The sequence below is a fragment of the Cibotium barometz genome, chromosome 7, assembly GCF_041138505.1.
Source record: "Cibotium barometz isolate CiBa-2024 chromosome 7, ASM4113850v1, whole genome shotgun sequence".
NCBI lineage: Eukaryota > Viridiplantae > Streptophyta > Polypodiopsida > Cyatheales > Cibotiaceae > Cibotium > Cibotium barometz.
Genome location: NC_141052.1, coordinates 46,926,377 through 46,951,586, shown reverse-complemented (window position 1 = coordinate 46,951,586; position 25,210 = coordinate 46,926,377). Strand labels below are relative to the sequence as shown.

The following is a 25,210-nucleotide window of genomic DNA, read 5'->3' as shown; positions in this document are numbered from 1 at the left end:
ATAGACTTAAATAAACCTAGTCAATCTGATGAGCCAAAGCCAAGGCACGGTGCATCCAATAACCATGGCATCATGGTAACAATCCATGGAAACGTAGTCAACCATCATTCACGAAACATGTAACCATCATCACGGAACAACACCATGGCATCATGGATACAATCCATGGAAACGTAGTCAACCATCATGCACGAAACATGTAACCATCATCACGGAACAACACCATGGCATCATGAATAAAATCCATGGAAACACAATCAACCAATATAGATTAGCCAAGTGAACCAACATCAACGAAACATGTAGCTTGGAATGACCAACATCAACGAAACATGTAGCTTGGAATGACCAACATCAACAAAACATAGAGCTTGGAATGACCAACATCAACGAAGCATATAACCATCACCATGGAACAACGATCCATGGAAACATAGTCAACCATCATCGAGAAAACATGTAACCATCATCGAGGAAACATGTAACCATCATCATGAAACAACACCATGGCATCATGGATACAATCCATGGAAACATAGTCAACCATCATGCACGAAACATGTAACCATCATCATGGAACAACACCATGGCATCATGGATATAATCCATGGAAACATAGTCAACCATCATTCACGAAACATGTAACCATCATCACGGAACAACACCATGGCATCATGGATACAATCCATGGAAACGTAGTCAACCATCATGTACGAAACATGTAACCATCATCACGGAACAACACCATGGCATCATGGATACAATCCATGGAAACATGATCAACCAATATAGATTAGCCAAGTCGTGTTACATGGTTGTCCTAGTCCATAAACTTGCCTTTCTGGAGAATCAGACTCAAGGCTAGTTAAAGCATCAGTTGATAAAGGAGAGAATAGTTCCAGTACTTTCTGATAGTAGTTATGCCATATTTCACCTCCCATCACCATCCTTTGCGTAATTTTTCTCAAATATTGATGTATGAGGTTCTGCATAAGATACTAAAGACCCCTCGCATGGCACTCATGGGTTACCCAATCACGCACACTATTGAACTTGTGCTGACCCGTGTGCATCATCACGCACATAGATGCACATGCAAGGAAGTGCAGAAACATGAAAGTGATGAAGTAGGAAATATTCTTTCTTACACAACAAGAGAATAGCAATGGAAACAGAAGGCATGACAAACCTGAAGATAACGGTGGAAATCCATGGTGCTGTGGATAACAGCACGTTCATGAAGAAAGCATCATCCCTGTTGTCTTTGTAAAATTTGTGCTTTCAAGACCTTGTCCGCACTGAGATGGCATGATCGAGTAGTTGTAGACAAGTAAAATTCAGTCCATCGAATAGGGACCTGTTTGCACAGAAACCTTCACCTGCACACCAGTGATTGGTAGAAGGGCTCTCAAAGCTCTGATGAGAGTAGAAACCTTATGACAATTTCAAGTCTGGCGTGTGCTCTTAGGTTGGCCTTGAGACGAATCGCTTTTCCTAGCACGTTTTCTTTCCATGTATCCCAAACAAATCAAAAATTGTTGCGACAATATGCAAGGGCAACATAATGTCACCGAAGGGGACAAGAACAAGACTGGCAGCCTGCGTCAAAACACAAATAGGCGCCCAATTTAACTCGGCCTAGGAGCGGCCATGAAGCGTTGGGAAGTCAACGGACTGTTATACAAATACCGCTAAATGTCTGAATAAGGCGGCTGCCTCAATTTGAAGGCGGCTGCCTCAACCTTTGCGATGCCGTTTGAGAGATGCGCCCACAATGAAAAGTGACAAAAGCAACCTTTGCGCAATCCTGGGGTTCAACCGATGGAGATGGCCTGCCCGTGGCTATGACTGTGATAAATTTAGCGTGCAGTGGTCTAGCCCGACCGCTCTTTTCTGATCTTCCGACGGACGAGATGTCACGCTAGTCTGACCCTACCAATGACCGTTTTGCTTTTGGGATCTGCTTCAGATGGAGAAGCTTTCTGCTGTGACGTGTGAGAGCGCATCCACCTGACCAGGCTGCTGTGACGTGTGAGAGCGCATCCACCGGACCAGGCTGCTTTCAGAACCCGCTCTTTCATCCGCGTAATGTGCTTTCTTCTGTCGACGTTGCATGGCCGCTCTTGATCGTCTCGCTGCCGTGTTTCCTTCTTGTGCTTGTGTTTCGAAACACCTTCATCCTTCTTAGAGTCTCTTTCTGGGGTAAGGAGATGCTCCGGCGTGCGCACCTCCATAGCCAGGACAAAGAACCGTGGGTGGAAAGCTTCGCAGGCCTTAGGGTTACATAGAACAAAAGAACAATGACGCTCTGATACCATGTTGAGAGAGAGAGACACATCATATGCATCCCCAAAAGGTGTGTTGAATACACACGAGAGATTGAGCATATATAGAGGAGACCCATCTATATATAGAGCACATCTATATATATAGTTCCAACATATTGGGGACCTAATGATCCTCTTACTAGATCCATTAAGTATAGATTTGGACAGTTATCCAAATCTACATACAATGCATAGCTCACTCATATTACTAAATAATGCTCTTCTCACACAAGGTTTGGATAACCATTCAATATACAAATTTGGACAATTTTCCAACTCTATCTATAATTAATAGCTTACTCCTAATGGGGATTGGCCTAATGCTAAACCCTAACCATGGACATGACTAATGCTTCTCTCACTAACCAATCAAATGTAGATTTGGCCAACCATGAAATATAGATTGTGATAATTGTCTTAATCTACCTACAATCCATAACTCAACCCTTTTGGGGACTTTCATAATTCTCCTCTCAGTAGACCTAAACCCTATTAAAGACCTTGCCTAAGGCCAACCCTTTATATAAAATTCTCGTTGGATTTATCCAATCATTTATTGATATAGATTTGGACAAATCAATATACATACATACAAAACTCCTATTGGGGATTTGCCTAATGCTCCTTTAACTAGAACCATTAAGTATAGATTCGGACAGTTGTCCAAATCTATATATAATGCATAGCTCACTTATATTACTAACTAATGCTCTTCTCACAAGATTTGGATAACCATTCAATATACAAATTTGAACAATTGTCCAAATCTATCTATAGTCCATATCTCACTCCTAATGGCTATCGGAGGATATTACAATGAAGTTTGATGGGACGATTCCCTTAGATGACATTAGTTGACTTTACCATTAAAAAAAACTTCCAAGTTGTCACATAAGCAAAATGTGGGGAGTAAATCCCGAGTGATTGTGCCCAATGTATAGTGCTCTCAAGGTGTAAAGACACACGTGAGAATGCCCACTTAATTAAGGCCTATAGAGAAGCCTTTAGAACCCAAGTGGAAAAAAGAGGGATTGAACCCACGTAAATAGAAAGCCTAATATAGCTTTCACACATAAACCAAGCCAACAAGCTTGATGCTTGTGTTATGGAGATGACTTTGATGCCTGCTGATAACCACTGCCCAAGGCTTTGCCTCAAGATATGGCAAGCTTGCAAGGTATGGTGAGCTTGCTAGAGGGAGATAGCATGCAGTAAGCAGGCAAAGGTGGCAGCAAAGGCGCTGCAAAGCTGCGGCCAGAAGGGCATGCAGGCGGCGATGGCGGCAGCGTTGTAGAGGTGCGGCCAGCGGGGTATATGGGCGACGACGATAGCGATGTGTGGCACTACAGAGCTGTGGCCAACGCTGGCTACCAAAAGGTAGTGGCTATGGCAAGGCCTATCAAGGCCGAGTGCACGAGGGAAAGGTGGCCGAGAGCGCGGGTGCAACACAAGGGGCTGCTGTGGGAGAGAAAGGCTACCGTGGAAGCAAGCGTAGAGCCAAGGGCTGCCGAGAGTGAGCACGACGGTGGTTACACCATTGCAAGCATGGCATTGGCAAGCATGAAGCGTTGGTGAGTGTGCTTCATGCACTCTTGAAGCAGGGAGGTAAAGGCAAAATCTTGCTGTAGAAGGTGACTATGGTGCCACGAACAGAGAGCAGAGAGAAGCTTTGACTTTTAGTTAACTAGTAGATAAGAGGATTAAGGTTTAATCTAAACTAATGGTTAAGGAGGAGAAATTGCTCGGTTACCATGTTGGTAACTATGGTGGAAAAGAAAGTGTGCCATTCATATTAATGAGAAAGCATTTTCTACTCTTACAAATGAGTACAAGGCTTGGGCTAGTTATATAGCCATAGAGAGAGCTTTCAGATGACATAAGCGATGACTCAAATGAGCATTCTCCTAGCTTAGAGTAGGTTCCCACACACACACTCATGGCCAAGTGAGGGTTACATTTCAACATCTATATGAAACCTCAAGGTAGGAGATGAGCTCTTTGCCGACTATGAGTTTTGATTATAATGTGTTATAAATATAAAGTTTCCATAATTTGTCATTATGTTTCATTCAATCTATTTTTTTAAATGAGCATTGGTCCTTTATATTTATGGCAATTTGTAAGTGTCATTGTCAAGGCATTATCTTTAATAATTAGTCTATCTATAACTGTATTTCTATGAGTATTGGTCTTGTATAGTCATGGTAATTTGTAAGTATCATTGTTAAGGCCTTATCTTTAATGAACAATCATTTTTTCTCAAATTTGCAAACGTCATTTTGTTTATCTCCATTATTATCTTTGGGCAACTTAACAAATATTGGTAATTATATGAATCTACATAAGGATGTCATCAAGTTGACACACTCAATGATGAGTAATGTTAATGGATGTAATGTTGAGTTCATGGTAGTGAAGATATTTGTGAACTAAGGATATTGGTAGCTATATGAATAGACATAAGAATGTCATCAAGTTGACATACTCAATGATTGAGTAATGTTTGTGGATGTAATGTTGGGTTCATGGAAATGAAGATATTTGTGAACTTTGAGTTTGGAGTAGGACATGCTATCCTTGCAAATTGTTTGTCGTTAATTAATGACTTTGATGAATTAATCAAACAGTCATTTTCTATATTTTTTTGATATATTATTGAGGCAACATGATGACTGTGATCACAAAATTCGTGGTATACAATGTTCATTTCAAATAAAGCATTCCTATAAGATTGTCCTTCAATATAATATACTTTGAGTATTGTAAGCCTCACTATCACAAATATACACTTTGGAGAAAAAAAGTTAATACATTTTATTGACCTATTATTGGCTAATTTGTCCAAAATATATAAAAATGAAAGTTGGGATTTTTTTAAATTTCCTAATATGGACTTGTGCTCACAATGCTGCGATAGCACGAATGTGTCCTTTTGGTTTATCCATATCTTTGTGGAGTCTACTTGAACCAGTCTGCTCTTATCTTTGTGCATGGTTTCTTGTGGTCCTTGAGTCACCACCTTTAACCACATCACATCAAAAATGAACCTAGAAAACTTTATGAAACCAACCTTGATAATTCCTTGTATTGTTCCGCAGTAATCAAGCATGCCAACTTCACTACTTAGGTCACTTGCACTTGAACGACTTTCTTGCATGAAATTTTCATTGACACCACAATCACATGTTGTTCTCGTCTTATTTATTCACTCCACTCAAAAGTGATGACTGCGTGACCAAAGTGCACCAAATTTGCGATACTTCAAGCAAAAGAAGATCATGAAATTGTATCAAGAACAAAAATTTATACAAGACTATGTCTTACGGTTTCTTATGTACATATAGAAACTCACTTACATGGTAATCACAAATATATGCAAGCTCCTCCTCCTCATCTGTTATATAACCTTGCCATTGTGTTTTGCTTTTTGTATGGTTTGCTAAAGCCATCTACTATAAGGAAATTTTGGAAGTTGAGTGAGTGAATCTAAGTATGGCAATGCTCTAGTTGTTTAACTCTTTCTTAAATTTTGGAAGCTGAGTGAGTGAATCTAAGTATGGCAATGCTCTAGTTGTTTAACTCTTTCTAAAATTTAAACAATCTCGGTCTCTTTTTCTCTTTTCTAGGTTATACCTTTCGATACATTTCTCCATAGCACATGCGTTGACGATGCAAAATCTATTGATCTTCTCTTGCAATGCCATATCCACTATTCTCTCTGAAGGCCTTGTCCTTGAGGATCTTCCCCAATGAGTCGATCATCCTCTTCTTGTGTCCATAGTCATGGAATATATGGGTCTCACGTGCTAAGAAATTATGCTATGTATAGATATTCTTGAACAAGACATCCCATAGCCATACTACCCTCAGGGCGGGATTTTTGATGAACAAAACCTTTCAATTTATTCATAAATCTCTCGAGGAAAAACATCCATCCACTATGAACAACACATGCTATAGCAACCTCATCAACCACATGAACCAGTAGTAGGTGCACTTGAATGGTCTGAAAACTTGTTGGAAATAATTTTTTTCCCATTGTTACTTCTTCAATGGAGTTTAGATGAGCTGCGTCCAATGTATTTCTTCTAATCTCCTTCTTTGATATCCATCGTACCACTACACTAATCTGGTATATTATCGCTCTCATGTCCTCGGTGAGGCAATCCTTAATGTCTATTGGCAGCACAAACTGTAAGATTTTGTGCTAGCCAGGAGACTTAAGCCACTAAGCTCTTCATCCTTTGTGGATTCTCCCTTTAAGCAATGCATAAAACCAGTGGGAGTATGAAACTTACTGATGAAATTTTTTACACACTGCTGCTCTTCTATGGTTAAGACCCAAGGTGCTCTAGGGATAATGACCTTCCCATCAGGTCTGCTCCATGCCTATAAGTATTGCATGTGATCTAGCTCTTGTAGATCATCCCTTTTTTCCTTGCTCTCTTTAGCACCTATGATGGTTTTACAAAGCATATTGGCTATATTCTTGAAAATGTGCATAGTATTAAGAAGATGATTGACTAGAAGATCACTCTAGTATGGGAGTAGATGGAAGATGGATAGCTGGGGGGTGAACAACTTGGATCCATTTCCCATTCCGCGGGGTGAACAACTTGGATCCACTTCCCATTCCCTCCTCCAACCACTTGTCTTTAGCACACGAGGATTCCTCCCTATAAATATCTCTCTCAACTCATGGTTGTTGAAGGGAGATACTTTTTGTGGCCCTCGTAGAAAACCTTCCTCAAAGATGTTGAGTATCGAGCCTCTAATCCAAGCCCACATATAGGGCATGCATTATAACTTGATATTGAAATCCCTTCCAAACATTCTAAACATCGTGATGAGATATGCAAGTAATAAAAAAATATAAAAATCGTGAATTATATCTAGTCATGAAATCGTATAATAATTTACTTACTAGAGCAGTCTCCATGGCCCGCCGACCAATCATCCATGGTCCATATAAGTATTCCTCCCACTGTTGTTGTTGCAGCCCTTTCTCTAAATCTCCTAGATACATCATGAACTTGGATACCATCCCATAACGTGTGTAGCTTGTCAACGAATGGAGCCAAGTAGACGTCCATGTTCTTAACCTTGTACTTCCCTAAAACTTTTAAGGAAAGTAAAAGGTACCCCTTTGGAGACTTAAGTCTGTAGAGACCAATCCTATGGTAAAGTTAGCTCCTAGATTTTATGGACCTTTCAAAATTATTGCAAAGATAAATGACAATGAATGTAAGTCAGAGCTATCCTCCAATTGGCATATCCATAATTCTTTTCACATTAGTCTTTTCATAGCTTTTAGAGGACCTCTACCTTCTCATCGTATATTAGAAGACTCTCCTGAGTTAGTAGATGAAGAAGAACATATTGTGTGGCTGAGTTTACTATTGACCACCATGAGACCACCACTACATGCATAGGCAACACTTCTACCTTGTGACTTTCAAGAATCGTCATATTAAAGATGCTAAATGGATGCCAAATCTAGGCAAATGGGCCATGTACTCCATGATAAACTTCCTAAGCTAAATGGATTGACTCCATCCATTTCTAGTCCGAGACCAATGTGACGAGGCTCTTCCCCAAAGTCCACCCACGTCTCTTTGATATGCCTCCATGCTCGAGAATCAGTGGGTGGCGGGCACACACATAACGTCATATGTGGATCTAGTGTTCTGATGCCAAGTCATTAAAGATGCAATGGATTTGCATCTGAACATTGTTTGAATACGTGGAATGATGGGTAAGTGTCATAAGACTTTAGCAGCAGGGACCCTTTTTCCTTGGACATCTTGCCTATATCTCGATGAACTACACTATGGACACTCATGAAGAGTGGTGTACTCTTGCCCCCGAAAGAGTCTATAGCTCTTTAGAGAAGCACGGTGTGTGTTATAGTCCATCCCTATGGAGTGAAACATTGATTTTTCTCATGCACGACAAGAGTACACCACTCCTGAAGAGTGGTGTACTCTTGCCGAAAGAGTTTACAGCTTATTAGACAAGCATGGTGTGTGTTATAGTCCATCCCTAATGGAGTGAAACATTTATTTTGTTCATGCACGGTCCAAAAGCTCCTTAGACAAGCATGGTGTGTGTTATAGTCCATCCCTATAGAATGAAACATTGATTTTTCTTGTGCATGGTCCGAAGGCATCTCAATGTCTTCTAGTATAATTTGATCCTTCAATAACTTGTATGATATAACAAAATGAATAGTAAAGGAGAAATACAAGACATTCATGCAAGCATGTGAAACATAGAGAGGGGAAGGGACACATACCCCATAAGTTTTGAAACACTTGTATCAAACCACCCATATATTGATTATTTGCAAGTTCAATATGGGGAGGCAAGTGCACAAAACTTAAACACGTGCTCCATGGTAAAGTGGTAAATGGGCAAGCCTACATAGCTCTTTCTCATCTCAAAGCATGCTCCACACCGTCTGTTGTCTTCTACTTCTTGTGCTGTTTCATGCTATAAATCATGACTGCCTACTTTGTGGCTTGTGTCATGGAGAGCATCTATCATGTCGTCCATGTCATGTTCTAGAACTTGATCCAAGTTCATCAAAGCTTTGTCGTGTTCCTATCCCATTGAGGTTGTCTCTCCCCTTACTCTTTTGCTCCGCTTAGGTTGGATATCCACGTGATCAACTAGTTCATTACTTTTTGGGTGTACATTGAGGTCACTAAGTATCTGTGTTGAGGTCACTAAGTATCTGTGTTGCAAGTGCCCCACCAAAAATATGCCCCACTTTTCGGAATGCTCATTGCAAACCACTCCATGGGCATAGTGTTTTCTCCTCTAAATCGACAAAATTTGAAATGTTCATAGCACTCACGACCTCCATGTATGTTGAATACACATGCAAATTTGTGTTGAAATGAGGGGGAGGGGGAGCTTCTTTTATAGTTCATGCATGGCCTAGTCGGTATATTCTAATTTTTAATGGAAAGGTGTCGAGCCACCAAAAAATTTAAATTTTGAATGAGAATTCGCATGTAAAAGTGAGCTAAAGTGAGCATTGAAATAAGCGTCGCAACCTCAATGTTTAATTTTTACGCTTTTTTCAATGCTATTATCAACACCTATTTCGACAAAAGTATTGATGGATATTTGGATGCCTATTTTGACTCTATGGAATTTTAACAAAACCGAGTTGGGTCACTTATAACGTTTTCACATTTTTGTAGGTTGTAGAGGAAGCCCCAATTTTTCATGTATTCTCTCCTCTCACATCTCTCCATTCCTAAACCCTAAACCTAATCCCTTCCCACAACTGTTGCTTATGATTTTGTGTGTGTGTGTGTGCTCTTTTTTCATTGCTAACATAAGACCATATTAGAGAGTTTGGAAAAATTTCAATTCCCATTTTGCAAGATTAAAATGGGGGGGCATGGTGAATCCTTTTAAGATTTTCTCAAAACCCCCTCATGTGACATCATTGGAAAGATCTTGAAGAGTACGTTCTAAGTCCACATTCTCTGACAACTTTGGAATTGGTATGCTCAAGATACACAAAAAATTAGATTGAAAAATAAATTCCCAAAGTAATGGGATTTTTCCAAACTCCCTAGTATGGTATTACATGCTGTGTTTTGTTTGTTTTGTAGCTTCTTGGTATCATGTTGCAAACCCTAAACCCTTAAGACTCTAGGTAGCAGGTAGCCCTTCTCCTTTTCCCTTGCTTTTGATTTATTTTCCCTTTCTTTTTATTATATGTGTGTGGTGTGGAGTGTGTGTGGTCTTTCAAAATTGCTAATATGTTGTGTTTTATTTGTTTTGTAGGCTCACAAGTTCTCCTTGGTCTATTATGCTACAAACCCTAAACCCTTAAGACTCCAGGGACGTGATAGACCTTCTCCTTTTCGCTTTACTTTGATTTATTTTCCCTTGATTTTGATTATTTTATAAGCATCTTCTTGATTTTGATGTTGCCCATCCTCCTCTCCTTATTAGAATCATGGCATAAGCATGGGCATGCTGATTCCCCATGCTCATGTGCTGCAAACCCTAGACACTGGCACCCTTGCATAATCATGTGCATAACCACATTTAATTGTAGTTTTATAGACCATAGATCGCACACCAGATGACACACCCGCATAGAACCCTAATTTCTCCGCCGTGCCTACACCACAGGCAATGGACGTCCCCGCATTAGTTTTATAATTTCATCTTGCAAATGAGCCCTGAGCAAAGAGCTATGGCTCAAGCCTACTTTGGGGGAGACACTGGCACTTCTACATAACCATCACAGGCCACGCTGATGGACACTCCACAACGACAAGCACACAAACCCTACCCACGGCTCACTCAACTAATTCAAAGACATGATCACTCATCAGGTTGTTTCCATGGTGGTGGGTCCATAGATGCTTCTACCCCTCAGTGCGAGTGCCCACCCATTGGGCAGTTTTATGAGGGGACATGACACGACATGTATGCCCTCCTTAAGCAACTTGAGTGAGAGGACATCAAATTCAACTCGACGGATGTGCTTAATATGGTAAGCCTCTACATTTTGAGAAAAAGTAGATAATCCTACCAGCGTGTTTATCTAAGAAATATGAATATATTATTAAAATATGTATGTTTTACATTCCAAGAAAGAAACATTGATATTACAAGCATAACTAAATATTAGGGGTTACATGTGAGGGTGGCATGGAGAGAGACTAGTGGATTTAAGACACGTGAATGTAGGCATATGTAAAAGGAGATCATGTCCATGTAAAGAGACTCCTCTCCATGCACTTAATCAACAAAAGGAGGAAGGACAAGGAGTTCAGGGGTATTTAGAGGAGATCATCCCTAGATACATCATAGGATAGACTTAAGTAATGTCGCTGAAAAAAGCACCAATTGTAGATATAGATCCTTATTTTTAAACTTTTCATAGTAAATAATATTTTTTTATAAAATTTAATCCATTGAATATGCTCAAATGGCATTTTACCTTCGATTTAAGTGGCTTGATGACTTTACTTGGACATTAGATGTGAGAGTTATGGCAATTTTAAAAAGTTGTCCCAAGTACTTTCTCTCTAGCAAAAGTATGTGGGTTTACCTTCTTTCACAAGCTATCCCAAGTACTTTCTCTAGAGAAAGTACTTGGGCTTGCTTTCTTTCTCACCAAGTTATCCTAGTTCATGTGCATGCAGAGGCGATCTTGCTATCTTAGGGACTCCTCCTTAAGTACTTTCCCTAAGGAGGGGAAAGTAGAGAGGAAAAGAAGGTCATGGTAATGTAATGGAGAGCATAGCCACGCTAGGGACTCTTCCCTATACGTACAAGTAAATAGGGACTCTTCCCTAGGTACTTTCTACAAGTAAATAGGGAGGATATGGAGGTCATGTGTGCTTGTAAAGGAGGCCATGCCAAGAAATTCTACCGAACGTGTATCCCCACACTAACCCTTTTTTCCAGTATGTGGAAAATTATAGCTTGGCATTTTTAACTCAAAGGTTTTAGCTCAGTAAATGTGCATACCCCCTTGTGTCCAAGAAGGCACTATATGTACAGGAGCAATGCCTTTAAATACTTTTTCATATTTTGTAAACATACATAAATAAACTCTATATTATAACTTCTTAGTAATAAAAATTCATGTTTTGTGACCTTTGAGCACAGATGTTGTAAGTACTCTTTAATAATGGCATAGTGGTGCATTCAACCTGCAAAATTGCCCCTGGATGTACCATTATGCCAAAAAAATTAAAACCTACCTCCATCTAAGTATTAGTCGAAATAGCAGTCGAAATATGCATCAAAGTATACGTCGGTATAGTAGTCAAAATACATGTCGGTAAAAGCATCGAAAAGATTGTCATAAAATAATACATGATTTTGAATGTTCCTACAATGCATATTTCGACGCTTATTTATTCGTTTAGTTCAATGGTTTCATATCAACGCTTATATCGACACTTGTGGAGTTTCTTTGCATGTTCATTTTCGTTGGAAAAAACATCGCAATTAGACCCGCCTGTTAATAGTGAGTGTTATAAGAAACCTTTAGGAGTAATGGCGTGCAGCCTGGCCTATGAGCATACATTTGTTATTTTCCATCTTGGAAAGCCTACCACCAATTACGATGTGGTTCTTGGATGCCCTTTTATGCACCAAAAAATGATGTTAATCCACGACAAGGGAATAAATAACATCTAGCTCCACCCGGGGATAGTACCGTTAAGGTGAACCTAAAGAACCATTCCTATAGAGATGTGACGTGGATGCCTATTGACTTAGGGTCTCATATTTCATGGTGGTGAACGAGCATAGCTTTAAAATGTGCGAGCATGATAAGGAAACTTAGCCATTTATGGAGTCCAAATTAAAGGATTCCTTAATCAAAGTAAACTTAGGATGCTTTACGGACCTCTCTCCTATAAATAACTTAAAGCTACCCACTTGCCTGAGGAAATAAAAAAGAAGTAGAAAGGAAGAATAGGCTTAATAAGAATCCAAGACTCGCGAGAAAAAATCAAAATAGTGGAGAGGCATTCTACCTATCCACATGGCTATAGTAGACAATGATGATAGAGAAGAAGATCTAAAGCCTATAAGAATTTTCTTGGACTTTCCCACAACCACAAAGGGTATAGCTAAACTTGTGCTATTAGATTTAGGAGTAGGAAGAAACTTAATGTCTTATGATATCTTACCTCTTAGGAAAGCTAGTCTTTGAGCCTACAAAGGCCTTAGTACAAACTTTTTTGGGACTATATAATGGATGTGAAGGTGTTGTAAGCTTAAACTCCACATAAACTCTTATGCCATAGAAGGTAGTCTCTTTGTCATGACTAGTGGAACTATGCCAAAAGAAACCATTTGCAAAAGTGGGTGGATTGCCAAACATGACTAAACCATTGATTGGAGGACCGCAACCATAAAATTTGAGCAAATAATTGTGAATGTTCTTCTTACAAAAGGAGAAACCAAACAAGCTTCCTCTGAGATCTAGAAATTAGCCACTTTATTGAAAGTTGATCGAGCCGAGAAGTTAGATCATCTATAAGCTCGTTGCCTTATTTAAAAAACCATACCCACAACCCTTCCCAATGTCATCATAAAAAACAAGGGACTATAACACAAAATTTGGACCTAAGGAAGTGAAGCCAAAGCCAACCAAGCCAAAACTAAGGAGGAACCATGTAGAAAAAATATAAAAACATCTAAGGACATAATAATTCTTGTTGTCTCCACTTCACCACCACTTCTCAAGGGTAAGCTTTGATAAGTATGGGTACCAAAAGTTTTATTTATTCCAGCTATACCCAATACTTTTGCAAAAACAAACATTAAGCAATCAAAATAGATATAGATCCCAAAGGCCAATATATCAAACCTACAACAACATATAACAAGCTGATATGGATCCCAAGGAGAGGGAGAAAGACCAAACAGAGAAATGATCCAATGAACTAAGGATGGATAACTGTAGAATGCTCCTTCAAGGCCCAAGGATATTATCAAGGATAAATCTTAGCTTGGGTGCCAAAGATAAAGACTACACAAGTTGTGGACACACACTAAACAACAAACAATGGGAGCTAGAGTGCATCAAAAAGCGTCATAAAGCTCAAAGACAATACACAAACTAACCGAGCCAAAGCAAATATGGGTACCTAAAATGCCAAAAAGTGCAAGGCAAAGATAGAGGAGCTTTGGACTAAGAGAGAAAGGGAACAACTTCAAAAATAAATTTAGGACTTCTCCCCAACCTGCATGCTGAAGGAGATTCCTCAGAATCGTAAAAGTGTCTGACTCGGGCTGTTCACCTAAAAATATGTACGTATACCATGTGAGTTCAAATGAAGGGGTTTTTTAATTCAAAAACTTAAGGTAAATTTATAAAAATACATTTAATATAGAAGGGATTTTTTAATAAATTTTGGAAAAAAAACCTATAAGTCCATAAAGAAAAATGGGTCATTTTTTCATAAAAAATTAACAGCTAAGGGGTTTTTAAAATGCCCCTCGAATGCACGTGAAACATAGGATTTCTTAGTAGTTTACCCCCTAAGGTGTCTGATGACAATCAAACCCTAGTAAAAGTGTCTAATGACAAGAAAACCTCACCTCAGAATAGCCCTAACACCCATAAGTCTTCAAATCTTACGTGGGCAAAAACCTTGTTTGTAAAGAGTATGTTTTCACCAATGTGCTGAATCATATGACAAATGAAGTTGTTGCTAACCTACTAGTGATACACAACAAAAAGAAAAGACCAAAGGGATACCATTGAAATGTCGTCTCGCGAGAGGCCAGAATGTGCCAAGGGAATAAGAGTTAAGAGTTAGGCCAACAAGTACTCAGTTGCAAATCCTAAGCACATCACAATATGTTATTCACAAGGTCTTTTACATTCAAGTCTCTTATGCTAGAGAGACAAGAAAAACTATCAATTCAAGTCAGCTATGTGGGACGAGACGTGGTAGGCATAACGATTAAGTGCAAGAGAGGGTTGATGGACTGATGAAAGAAGTCCCACTCATGCACTAATCATAGATTACATTTAAGTAAAGCCTAAACTCTAACAAGAGCCTCTCAGGAACATTCTTGGGTGGGGGCACTAAGGGGGGCACTAGCAAGATGAAAGGGAAACCTTTCTCTTCTTGGCGTGGTATAGGGCCCATCGCTTGAGAATTCAACGATGAAATCTCCAAGATAAAAAATATTGTCATTGACAAGACCATATACTCACACTAAGTGATTTTGCACCACATGTTTCATGCATTTAATTGCAACCCTAGGTGTTCCCATATTACATAGATATATGTACCTTAATTTTGTTGGAACAACCCTCGCACTAAAACTCAACCAAAGATAAATAAACCCTATAGGAAAACGAAGCAAAAAATTTTATAACTATCTACTATCATCTCACCGATCCTAATTTCTTAATCCCATCACACCAATCCTAATCCCTTATTCCTTATCATCGCAATCTCAATTCCTTGATCTTAATTACTGCCACCATTGATCTTAACTTAGATCCATACTTTAGATTTCATCTTTTCAAATCATCATCCAGATAGATCATTTATACCAAAATTTACCATTCAAATCATTGATTTCAAAATTGACAACACCCTTACTTTTTATCATTAGATGGTCCCAATCTTCAAATCATCAAGTGTGAGCATAAGTCAAAGTTATCCATAAAAAATATTCAAGCTATTGTTGGGGAGGTGTGGTTTCTATAGCCTGGCAATGCGTGACTCACTTGTGCATGCAATTCTAGCACTCTCACAAGAACACAAAGTAAATATGCTTACATGGAATATACTTCTCGTGCTTTTTCCCCGGGGGATTCACTCTTCATTAAAGGGGGACGTCACCTGCGTGCATGAACTTCAAGAAAACCCCCTATTTAAGATCCATGTAGGATTATAAAACACCCCTATTTAAGCTTATAAGGTACAAGAAAAAGTCTAGTGTCCCCCCCCTTTCCTTAAACCTACGTCAAGATGGCTATCCTATTTTGTCAAACAACAAGACTATAAGACGGCTATCGTATTTTGTCAAACATCCATCTGTCCTCCGCACACCCTCCGCACACCCTCCGCACACTTGTTACCATACATGGTTAGCATGGTGGTTCTTGATTCAAGCCTAATAATGATGATAACATCATTTGTTAAAGTTACATCTATCAAAATAGATGTTCTTGATTCATGCCTAATAGTGATGATAAGAGCACTCATTTGTTGGCACTACATCCATTACATGCTAATCACCTACATCGACATGCTAACCAAGGCAACATTATACCATTTTGCATACGTATTGGCTGTACATCTACAAAGAGTATACATATCCACCAATGTATTTCCATACGTAAAGCTCTTGAAATACTATCAAGATGTCTTTTCAAGTAAGCCTAGCCTCCTTCCTTGCCCAATACATATTCTCCAAGTATGTTGGAGGAACAGATACGAGGTATGATGATCCTTTTAATGGACAAGGCTATAAGTGGCATAGCTTGGGCATCCCTTAATCCCATCTCCTCTAATCCTCAATGGGAGCAATAGGTGTAGCTGGCCTTATCGAAGCTAGCTACATATCATATGCATTACCTCCTTACAAAGGTGTAGCAGAAGCAATAACTAGATCTACAAGACAAGCCTCATCACCTCTAACATAGCCCCATATACTCTTACCAACTAACGCATTATTCACCATAAAACTCCACATGGAATACTTGGTTCCATTCAATTTATCCTCCCAGGCCAAAACTTCAAACACGTCTCCCGAATTTAGATTCGGATTTTGATTCTGAACCATCTTAGATGTATGCATAAACTCCACTGATTCACATGCTGTGAATGGTATTGCACCAACAAAATCACATTAACCCACTAGCCAATGCTTGGTTAAACAATGCACAAACCTCACTGAACTTCCAATGCAGACCTGTACTTGCAAAACATGAACTAATTTGAATGTTGTATTGCCAAATACAGAGGTAAACAGCTCCAAATCCTTTCCCATAATTGGCAACAGTCTCTAAACCTGCTCAGAATAGTGTAGATAGCAACTACATTCACTGTTATTGGGGCGGACAAGCTAGAAAGCTGTAGTATAAGAATGATTACACACTAACATAAACAAGTGTCTTCTCCCTTAAAAAACAAACACTAGAATGAAAAAGCTGAAAAGCATCTTGGATGTTTAATAGCAGCAAATATGAAGTTACACAAGAGTAACACCTGAACAATCCATGAATCTAAACCAAAATTTGATAGAGTAGAAAACATAAAATGCATCTTGAATGTTTACTAGAAAAACTAAAAATTAAACAAGAGTAACACCCGAACAATCCATGTCTATAATCCATAAGTTTAGCATTGACACATCTATGGGCATCTTCTCATAAATGCTGCATCATGCCACATAGCTTGCCAACAAATTTATCCTACAAAACAAACATAAGCTCCCTGTCAAGTTACATGCTGCAAACCTAGGATCCCTATGTGATAAGAAGGATTGAAAGCACATTAACAAAAACATATGTTCCCTTCATCTACATCAGAGATTGGAGCAGTAGGGCTGCAAATGGACTAGGAAGGAGGGAAGGGAAGGGAAGGGACAATTTCAAAATGGATAAACTTTACAAAAATTTAAAAAATAGAAAATGTACCTTTTCTGCCCTGCACATATTCATTGAAAAGTTTGTAGTCATTCTCATCAAGATGGTATTTCTTTGTTTGTCGATCATAGTTGAGATTGGCCAAGGCTATTATAGATTCCAAATCCACACATTGGTTGTCAACAAGGTCATATGTGTAGGTCCTAGTTCCCTTTGCTTGTTGATACCATGACAAATGAATTTGAACATTCAAAGGCCTATCCAATAGATCAAAGGGGCCTCTTGTCTCTTTTAGACAATTTCGAACCTTTCTCCTCATGCTTGCCACCCTTCCAAGGTACCACATGCCGTTTACAGCACCCTTACTAGTATTCCCAGCTTTTCCTTTTCCTCTTGTCTTTTTGTTTGCATTTATTGATGTGCTTTCAAACAATACTGCACAATCAGATCCTATACCAAGACATGTTCCTGTATGAATCATTGCCTTCTTCTCCAAAGAAAAATACACTCCACTTTTCACCCTTGTTAATCTATCTTTAGATAGTGTGGGATTTCCATTCAATTGGCTGACAAGTGTGCTTTTAGAAATGGCTTTCCCATCCACTTCAACAAATGGCGATATTTCACTAACCACCTTCTCCTCCTCATCAATTAGACAATCAATCACATGACGAAGCTCACTTTCACTAGTAATTTCCTCATCCACCAGATCACCTCGAACACCACTATCAAAGTGATTATCTTCATCTAAAAGTAGAACATCATCCAATGATTCATCTTCATCCACATATTCAAGATTAGGGTTGAAGAGTTCTAAGAGATCTCCCTCCTCCCATGAGTCATTCCAAGAAGTTTCATCGTGCATACCAAGTGTCTCACTTATGGCCTTTGCTTCTAATAATCCCTCTTTCAATGCAGATACCATATGGTTGTCACTACTCACACAAGCATAGTCTCCCAGGTTGGCCAAAGGAGTGCCATTCTCCTTTTCCAAAGTAGCCCATATATTTTCTTGTTTAGAATGAGCTGCTGGAAATTTAAGAATTGAACCTGCTTGAAACTCTGCTATTCTATTAAGTGCTCCGGTACTACTCAGCAAATCAAAGCCATCATAGCATCTTTCATTCCGAACCATTCCACCCACCTTGCTGAAAAAATTCTCACATGCATCCGATCCCGTGCAAGAAAGGGGTACGTGCAAGTGAGGATGCTTTTCCCTAAAGGTCTTTATCAAGAGAACCACAAAGTGACATGACAATTGAATGTCAATGAATGTTTCTCTACTGATAAAGTTTTGCTTTAGGGAGTATGCATCATGCTTAGTGATCCACATGCGCCAAATCCTACATATAGAAAGAACCATGAGTATTAGCCACATCAACCTTGGAAATACTTTCAAAATCCTTTATTCATATATCACTAATAGCAATGGTAGCAACTTCTGCATACCTGAAAAAGAAAGACACCTTTCCTGCAGCTTTCACACGACCATACAAGTCTAAGGTAGGTGATAAGAAAATATCAATGTAAGATGCTACTATTGATAAGTACATACGTGTGCCCAATGTCCGCTCTTTGTGAGCACCATAGCCTTCTTGTAATAACTTCAAACACTTTTGTACTTTCTTTGCAGCAATCCTTTGTGCAGCTCTCCAATTTTGTCTATCCTTCCTCTCAATATCCCCTTCTTGCAAGCCATGTTCATCAACCTTGAATAATTGATATACAATTGCTACATGATTCAAAGTCACAAGCTCTCTACCAAGTACCAACCTTCTAGATGCACTATCCAAAGGATTGATAAGTTTCTTTCCATTATGGATATAGTCTTGATCATGCAAACCACTGATACTCCCATCAAATGTGATGTGTGCTGTAAAGGGCCAACCCTTCCAAGGAATGCACAACCTGGGACCTTGACAAGAAGAGTAATCTTGCAACATCAACTTTCTGCGCCTACTATCCCCATCTGAAGCATGTCCTATCAATGAACCTACCACATCCCTTAGAAAAATGTTCCAAGAAAGCTGAATGCTCTCCCACTGTTCTCTGACAAACATGGAATCAAACCTATTACATGTCAATTGCACCAATATAACTAGCTTTGGCAAGAATTCAAGAAGAGGATTCACTATCAATACCCTTGCATAATGAGCAATCACATTATGTTGAAAAGCGTCCACAACTCTAAGATATCCATCTTGACCATCACCAACTTGCACGACAAAGTCTGGAATGCAAGTGTGTTCTAGCTTTTTACCACAAAAGCCAACCAAATTATCATCACGTGCCACCCATCTCACCATTCTTTTCACAACTGTTTCATCCTCAGCTAGAAGAACTGGCACACTACCCAAGGGTATACCTTTCTTCATCATGTGACAAGTGTAAACTTCTCTTGCATGTTGAAATATATCCTCTTGTAAACCAGTTCGAAAGAAAAGTGCTTTTCTTGTGGACCTCATTGTGGTGGACATGTGTGGACCTCCAAGGTTAAGTGATAAGAAATTATGCAACCTTGTCCCTCCCCATATCTTGACAGTCTCAAATAATTCCTTTGTTGTATTGGAATATCTCTTCCCTTGACCTACTCTTGAAATGTTTTGTGAAATGTCAACAAAGAAGTTCCACAATGCCTTCTTTCCCTCAAATAGACCTAGCTCATGAGCATTGATTATATCTTGACAAAATTTTCTAACATCTTTCCTCACCATGGCTTCCATAGTGCTCTCCCGAAGACTTCTAACCTTCACGCTCAATGCAACAACTTCAGTTCTTGTGAATGCTATCTCCTTCTTCAATACCCGAACCATTGTGGACTTTGTTTTTGCTACTCTCAATAACTCTAAATGAGTCAAATAATCTAACCGTCTACCACCTCCTGTGTCTCTTGATCCACGAGTATCTGAAGATCGAATTTGTCGATACACTCGCATGCGAAAGTCTCGTTCTTTAGGAATAGTAGCACATGCACCACATTGCAAATTATCAAAGTATGTTCCCTCCAAACATATCCGCTTGCAATCCTTATGACGGAAAGTGCCATTAATTTCAATGAACTCTGTTGTCCCCATCATAATTGTTGCCTTAGTTGCTGGCTCATTGTGCCATTTGCCACCTCCTTTACTATCATCCAAAAAGGGCTTCAAGTCAACCACATTCCCATCATAGTTATATGACCCTTGCCAAAAACCCCAACACAAGGTTGCAAGCAAGCTACTCCCTATGAGCAAAGGAGGAATCTGTTAAGTTCCCAATAGACTTGATGGAGAGAGAGCCAAAAGCCATATGACTAGCTACACCTAACATCTCTATAAAAAAACAGAAATAGTGATTGAAAATAGAAGCTTGAAAATTTGCCTAATGGAGAGAGAGCCAAAAGCCATATGACTAGCTACACCTAACATCTCTATAAAAAATCAAAAATAATGATTGAAAATAGAAGCATATGAGAAATACCTGATGGCTTTCGTGATGCATTGGCAGTTTGCAAGGTGTCATTGTCTATAAGAAAACATTACAATAGAGCATAAGAAAAAATGTTCACTTGGAAAATACAAAACTGATGGAAAACACAGCTAGAACATGTGAGTTTTACCTTTAGCGGAACATTTCTTGAAAAAACCACTTAGATCTCTTTGCTTCTTATCTATAATTGTCACCTTGGATGGGCGACCACCAGCCCTCTTCACTTGATTACTAGAATCAATGCCACTAGCCTTTGTGATATGTAGCTTGGATTTCATATGCTCAATCATGCATTGTCGTAGAGATCCTGTCTTTGGAAATAGTGGTATCCACTTGTTATCTAGCATGCAGCTTATATAGACTTTTGATAGAGTGCTATAATCTCCAATAGTCTCTGTTACTAGTTGAAACACCACGTTACTCTCACTTGCAAAGGTTGAAACCTCCAACATTGCTTCATTTACTTTTTCTTTTCCTAATTCCATAATGTCATCCAATGAACCAAGGCTGTCTTTTCTATGGCTCTCTTGCTCACATAACCCAATAATCCTCATATGGGATGCTGAGTTGATGTGTGAGTGTGTGTAATTATACAAAGTGTCAGGACCCCCTTGACCATAAGAGCAATCACACTCCTCACACCAAATCTGAAACAATGCTTTACCATCCTTGTCCTTTGACATGAGCTCAAATCTATCATGTCGGCCTTTTGCTCTTAACTTTTCTTTGGCTATCTTAATCTCCCTCTGCCATTTTTTGACCTCAGATGGTGTTTCAAGGTGACTCTTCAATCGATTCTTAGAAACACTACCACACGTAGTCGAATCATCCACCATATTGTAGCTTTCACACCCTTGAGCAAGATCATGCATACATAAATCTGGAGACACTGTACACTTTGGCTGCATTTTATTGCTATCTCCAACTGAGTCCACTTTTTGGCGTTTGCCTTGTGTATCATATTCCATTTTCAATTGGATGGTTACTTCTGCAGCATCAACTATCCATCTCTCCTCTTGCTTGGCCCCTATTGGAATTTTCCTAGATCCTCCCAAAAATATAAACTCATCTATGATGAGATTATCAAGGATGATCTCTTCTCTCAAGTCCTTGTAGGTACCACCGGTTTTAAGATGAACATATCCCAACACATGATTTTCAGCCATACCCTCATCTAACACAATCACAATATCATGCCTCTCCATACTCCTATAAAAGGGCTAGATAACAAAAAGGTGCCCAACAAGATAATCTCAAATGGACAGCAAAACCTGTTGTAAAGTAAAGAAAATGAGGAAAAAATTACAGCAAAACCATCATTAACATGTTTAAAATGAAGGATGAAATGGACATAAAACCTGGAGCAAAGTATGGAAGAATTAGAGCTGCTTCAAGCCAACAATCTCCTTTCGAAGCTTACAGCTACTCTAGCAACTAGTAACAAATTACAGCACCTGTAAACAAATTCCAACCAAAAACATGTGAGTTGAAGTAGAAACATAGGCCTTCTCAATGCATTATTTGCAGTAGTAGCAAAACCTGTTGTAAAGTAAAGGAAATGAGGAACAAATTACAGCAAAATCATCATTAACTTCCAGGCCCAAATAGTAGAGTAATCTGCAAACTCCAACGCTGAAATACCAGTAGGGATATTCGAGGTAACGGGAGGTGGGAGATAGTCAAACTGGAAGGTACGATGTACTACCTGGCTGCCAGGGCAATGGAGGTTGAAGAGGCAAAAGTACAGGGCATAAGATAGGGCAAAAGTCACGTGCAGGATAGGAAACCCATTTTCCCGCTCTTCCCCATTTCCCCCCTCCATTTTTGGGGATAAAATTGGCTCCATTTCACCATGGTTAAGAAAACATATGGTTAAAGTTACATTCGTGGGTGAGTATGGTCAACCGTGTGAAAAGCCCTCACTCATGGGATAGGCCACATGTGTACACATACTTGGGAGGGCAAGTAATTTCTACTTTTGTTGGCAAGCCAACTAACCTAATTACTTTATAACATCTTTTCCAAGCCCAAATCTATCATGGTTTCCTTAGTTATTAGGTTCACCACCGCTGATCCATAGTGTATTAAGGCATTTGTAATGGTGTCCTTCAATGCACATCTTTGCTTTGATAGTTCTAGGGTCATCGTCTCTCATAGATTGTCCCAAGACTTACACATAGCGGTCACATGACTTCCTTCCTATCACAAATTCTGAATGAAGGGTTCTATTAAGAAATTCACTATTCAAATAGCGGTCACACAGTCGCAATATTGAAAAGACACATGTATATTACACTACTATAGACACTAGAATAAAATAGTAAACCTATATTAAAGAGAGAATGATTTAATGATATATTTGTTTTATATTATGAAAGACTATTTATATCATGACTTACAAGGTTGGATCTCAAGTTCCTTGATTTGAACCACCCTTAAAACCCATATTCTTGGATCTACAACATTGGGACTCCATGTAGCCTTCCATTACTCCATTTTTTATTTAATCCTCTGATAGATAGTCTCTTTGTCTTTGGGTGATTGGGCAATTTTGCAAAGTGTGCAAAGCAAAGTGTACTAGAAAGATAGAGTAAATATTTACAAATGCCAAAAGAGAATAAGGACAACTTAGGAGAACCAGCTTGTGGTCAAAATCAAAGAGTGAAAGAGTGAGAGGGTATAGGTGTGGGTGTGGTGGTGTTCATGTGGCCATGTTATGCTTAATTTGCTTGTAGGAATGCATTACTATGGAACATTTCTTACACCTTTTTCCATAGCCTTTTCTCTTATTTTCTCTAAACATTAGCCCCTTTAATTAGCCACGATTAGTTCTTTGATTACCATAATTAACAATAAGAATCACCATCAATGAAGGAGACCTAGTGTTAGTTTTGGGCTTAGTTCATGAACACCCAGTGAGACTGACTTATCAAATGAGTATTTGTGTGTCATTTCTACATCTACATCTAGGGTAAAGATTAGTACCCCCCCTCTCCCCCCCCCCCCTAACTTAAATTTAAGATTAGCCAAAACATAAAAGGGCCCCCACCCCTAATGTATAAGCTTATGCATCATCTGCAAAAAACCCCCCTAGTGTACACTCACGTGATATCGTAAGGTTCCCCTTCTGAATCCCCCGGGGCTTTTTCTCTCTTTGTGTGAAGTCCATGCATGGACACTTTGGATAATTTGTAATGTGCACTGCATATGTGACTCCCTTGGCAATTGAGTTCTTATGAAATATATGAGCTTCATTTTGTAGAATCACACTCTCATGGACCACTTCACTTGGCAATTGCAAGCCTCTCTCCATGCACTCTTTAAAATCTTTTCCAATTGTAGACATTCATCACACAACCTAGCCATCTCTCCTTGAAGGTGGCCACACATGGCAAGGAACTATTACCTCTTGATTAGTTTGTACACATCAGCATGCTTCCTTTAACCTTCAAGAACAAAGCTTTCATTTATTAAATCAAATCTTCTCCGCAAGAGTCAACAAAGTGCCCCTAGTAAAAACTTTCCAAGAACTTAGAGAGTATCCGAGAAACCCAATAATTGACTTATCCACCTTCCAAGTATGAGATACATCTACATCACAAAACTGCACAAATTACTTACCGACCTTTGAAGCAAGATACTAGCACTCCAAAAAGCCTTCCTCTTGCACCACACACCTAGATCTAGTTATTACAAAAAACCAAATTGAGTAACATTGCTAAATAGCCCAATTCATGTCACTCACATCATATTCAATGCACATAGTTGAATCACTTTTTGTAACATAATCATTGGGTGGCTGAATTCTTTTTCTCTTCGATGATTGCTTGGTCACAGTTCTAAACTCTAGTCTAAGACTAAATCACACATGGGTTCATTGATTTTCTTTTTCCTCCTCATACTTTTCTCTCCACCTTTTGGCATCTTTGATGTAGCAATCCCCACATCCTTGACCACATCATATCAGTGAGGTCAACTATTTATCTCTTTGAGGAAGTGGTTGTATCTCCCAACATAAACTCTCGTTTAATTTTTCCAAAGATGGCCCAGTACCAATACGTTTACCTATCAAGTATGAGTAATAATGTGCACTTTGTAAAATAGCAATTGCCATGTCACCAAAGGCTTCATGCAATGACTCTTATAGGGACCCACCCATAGATGCACACATAGGGAGTAATGCTCATGTTAAAGGAGGATGCCACCTGTCACCACCCATACGTTATATTCTATAAATGTAACTGTCCTTCATGCAACAGATGTAACCGTTCTTATTATCTTGTGTGCGCTACCGTTCTTA

The 25,210-nt window shown here is 39.1% G+C and overlaps 2 protein-coding genes across 2 annotated transcripts; both read right to left on the bottom strand.

Moving 5' to 3' along the window:
* Positions 1 to 17,473: 17,473 nt before the first annotated feature.
* Positions 17,474 to 18,778, bottom strand: LOC147637095 (uncharacterized). Its single transcript, XM_086799934.1, has one exon. It carries the CDS (start codon positions 18,773 to 18,775, stop codon positions 17,474 to 17,476), a length of 1,302 nt encoding a protein of 433 aa, XP_086656060.1. The 5' UTR covers positions 18,776 to 18,778.
* Positions 18,779 to 18,851: 73 nt separating this feature from the next.
* On the bottom strand, positions 18,852 to 20,516 carry LOC147637094 (uncharacterized). Its single transcript, XM_086799933.1, has one exon. The coding sequence runs from the start codon at positions 20,514 to 20,516 to the stop codon at positions 18,852 to 18,854; it is 1,665 nt and encodes a 554-aa protein (XP_086656059.1).
* Between the last annotated feature and the right edge of the window lie 4,694 nt (positions 20,517 to 25,210).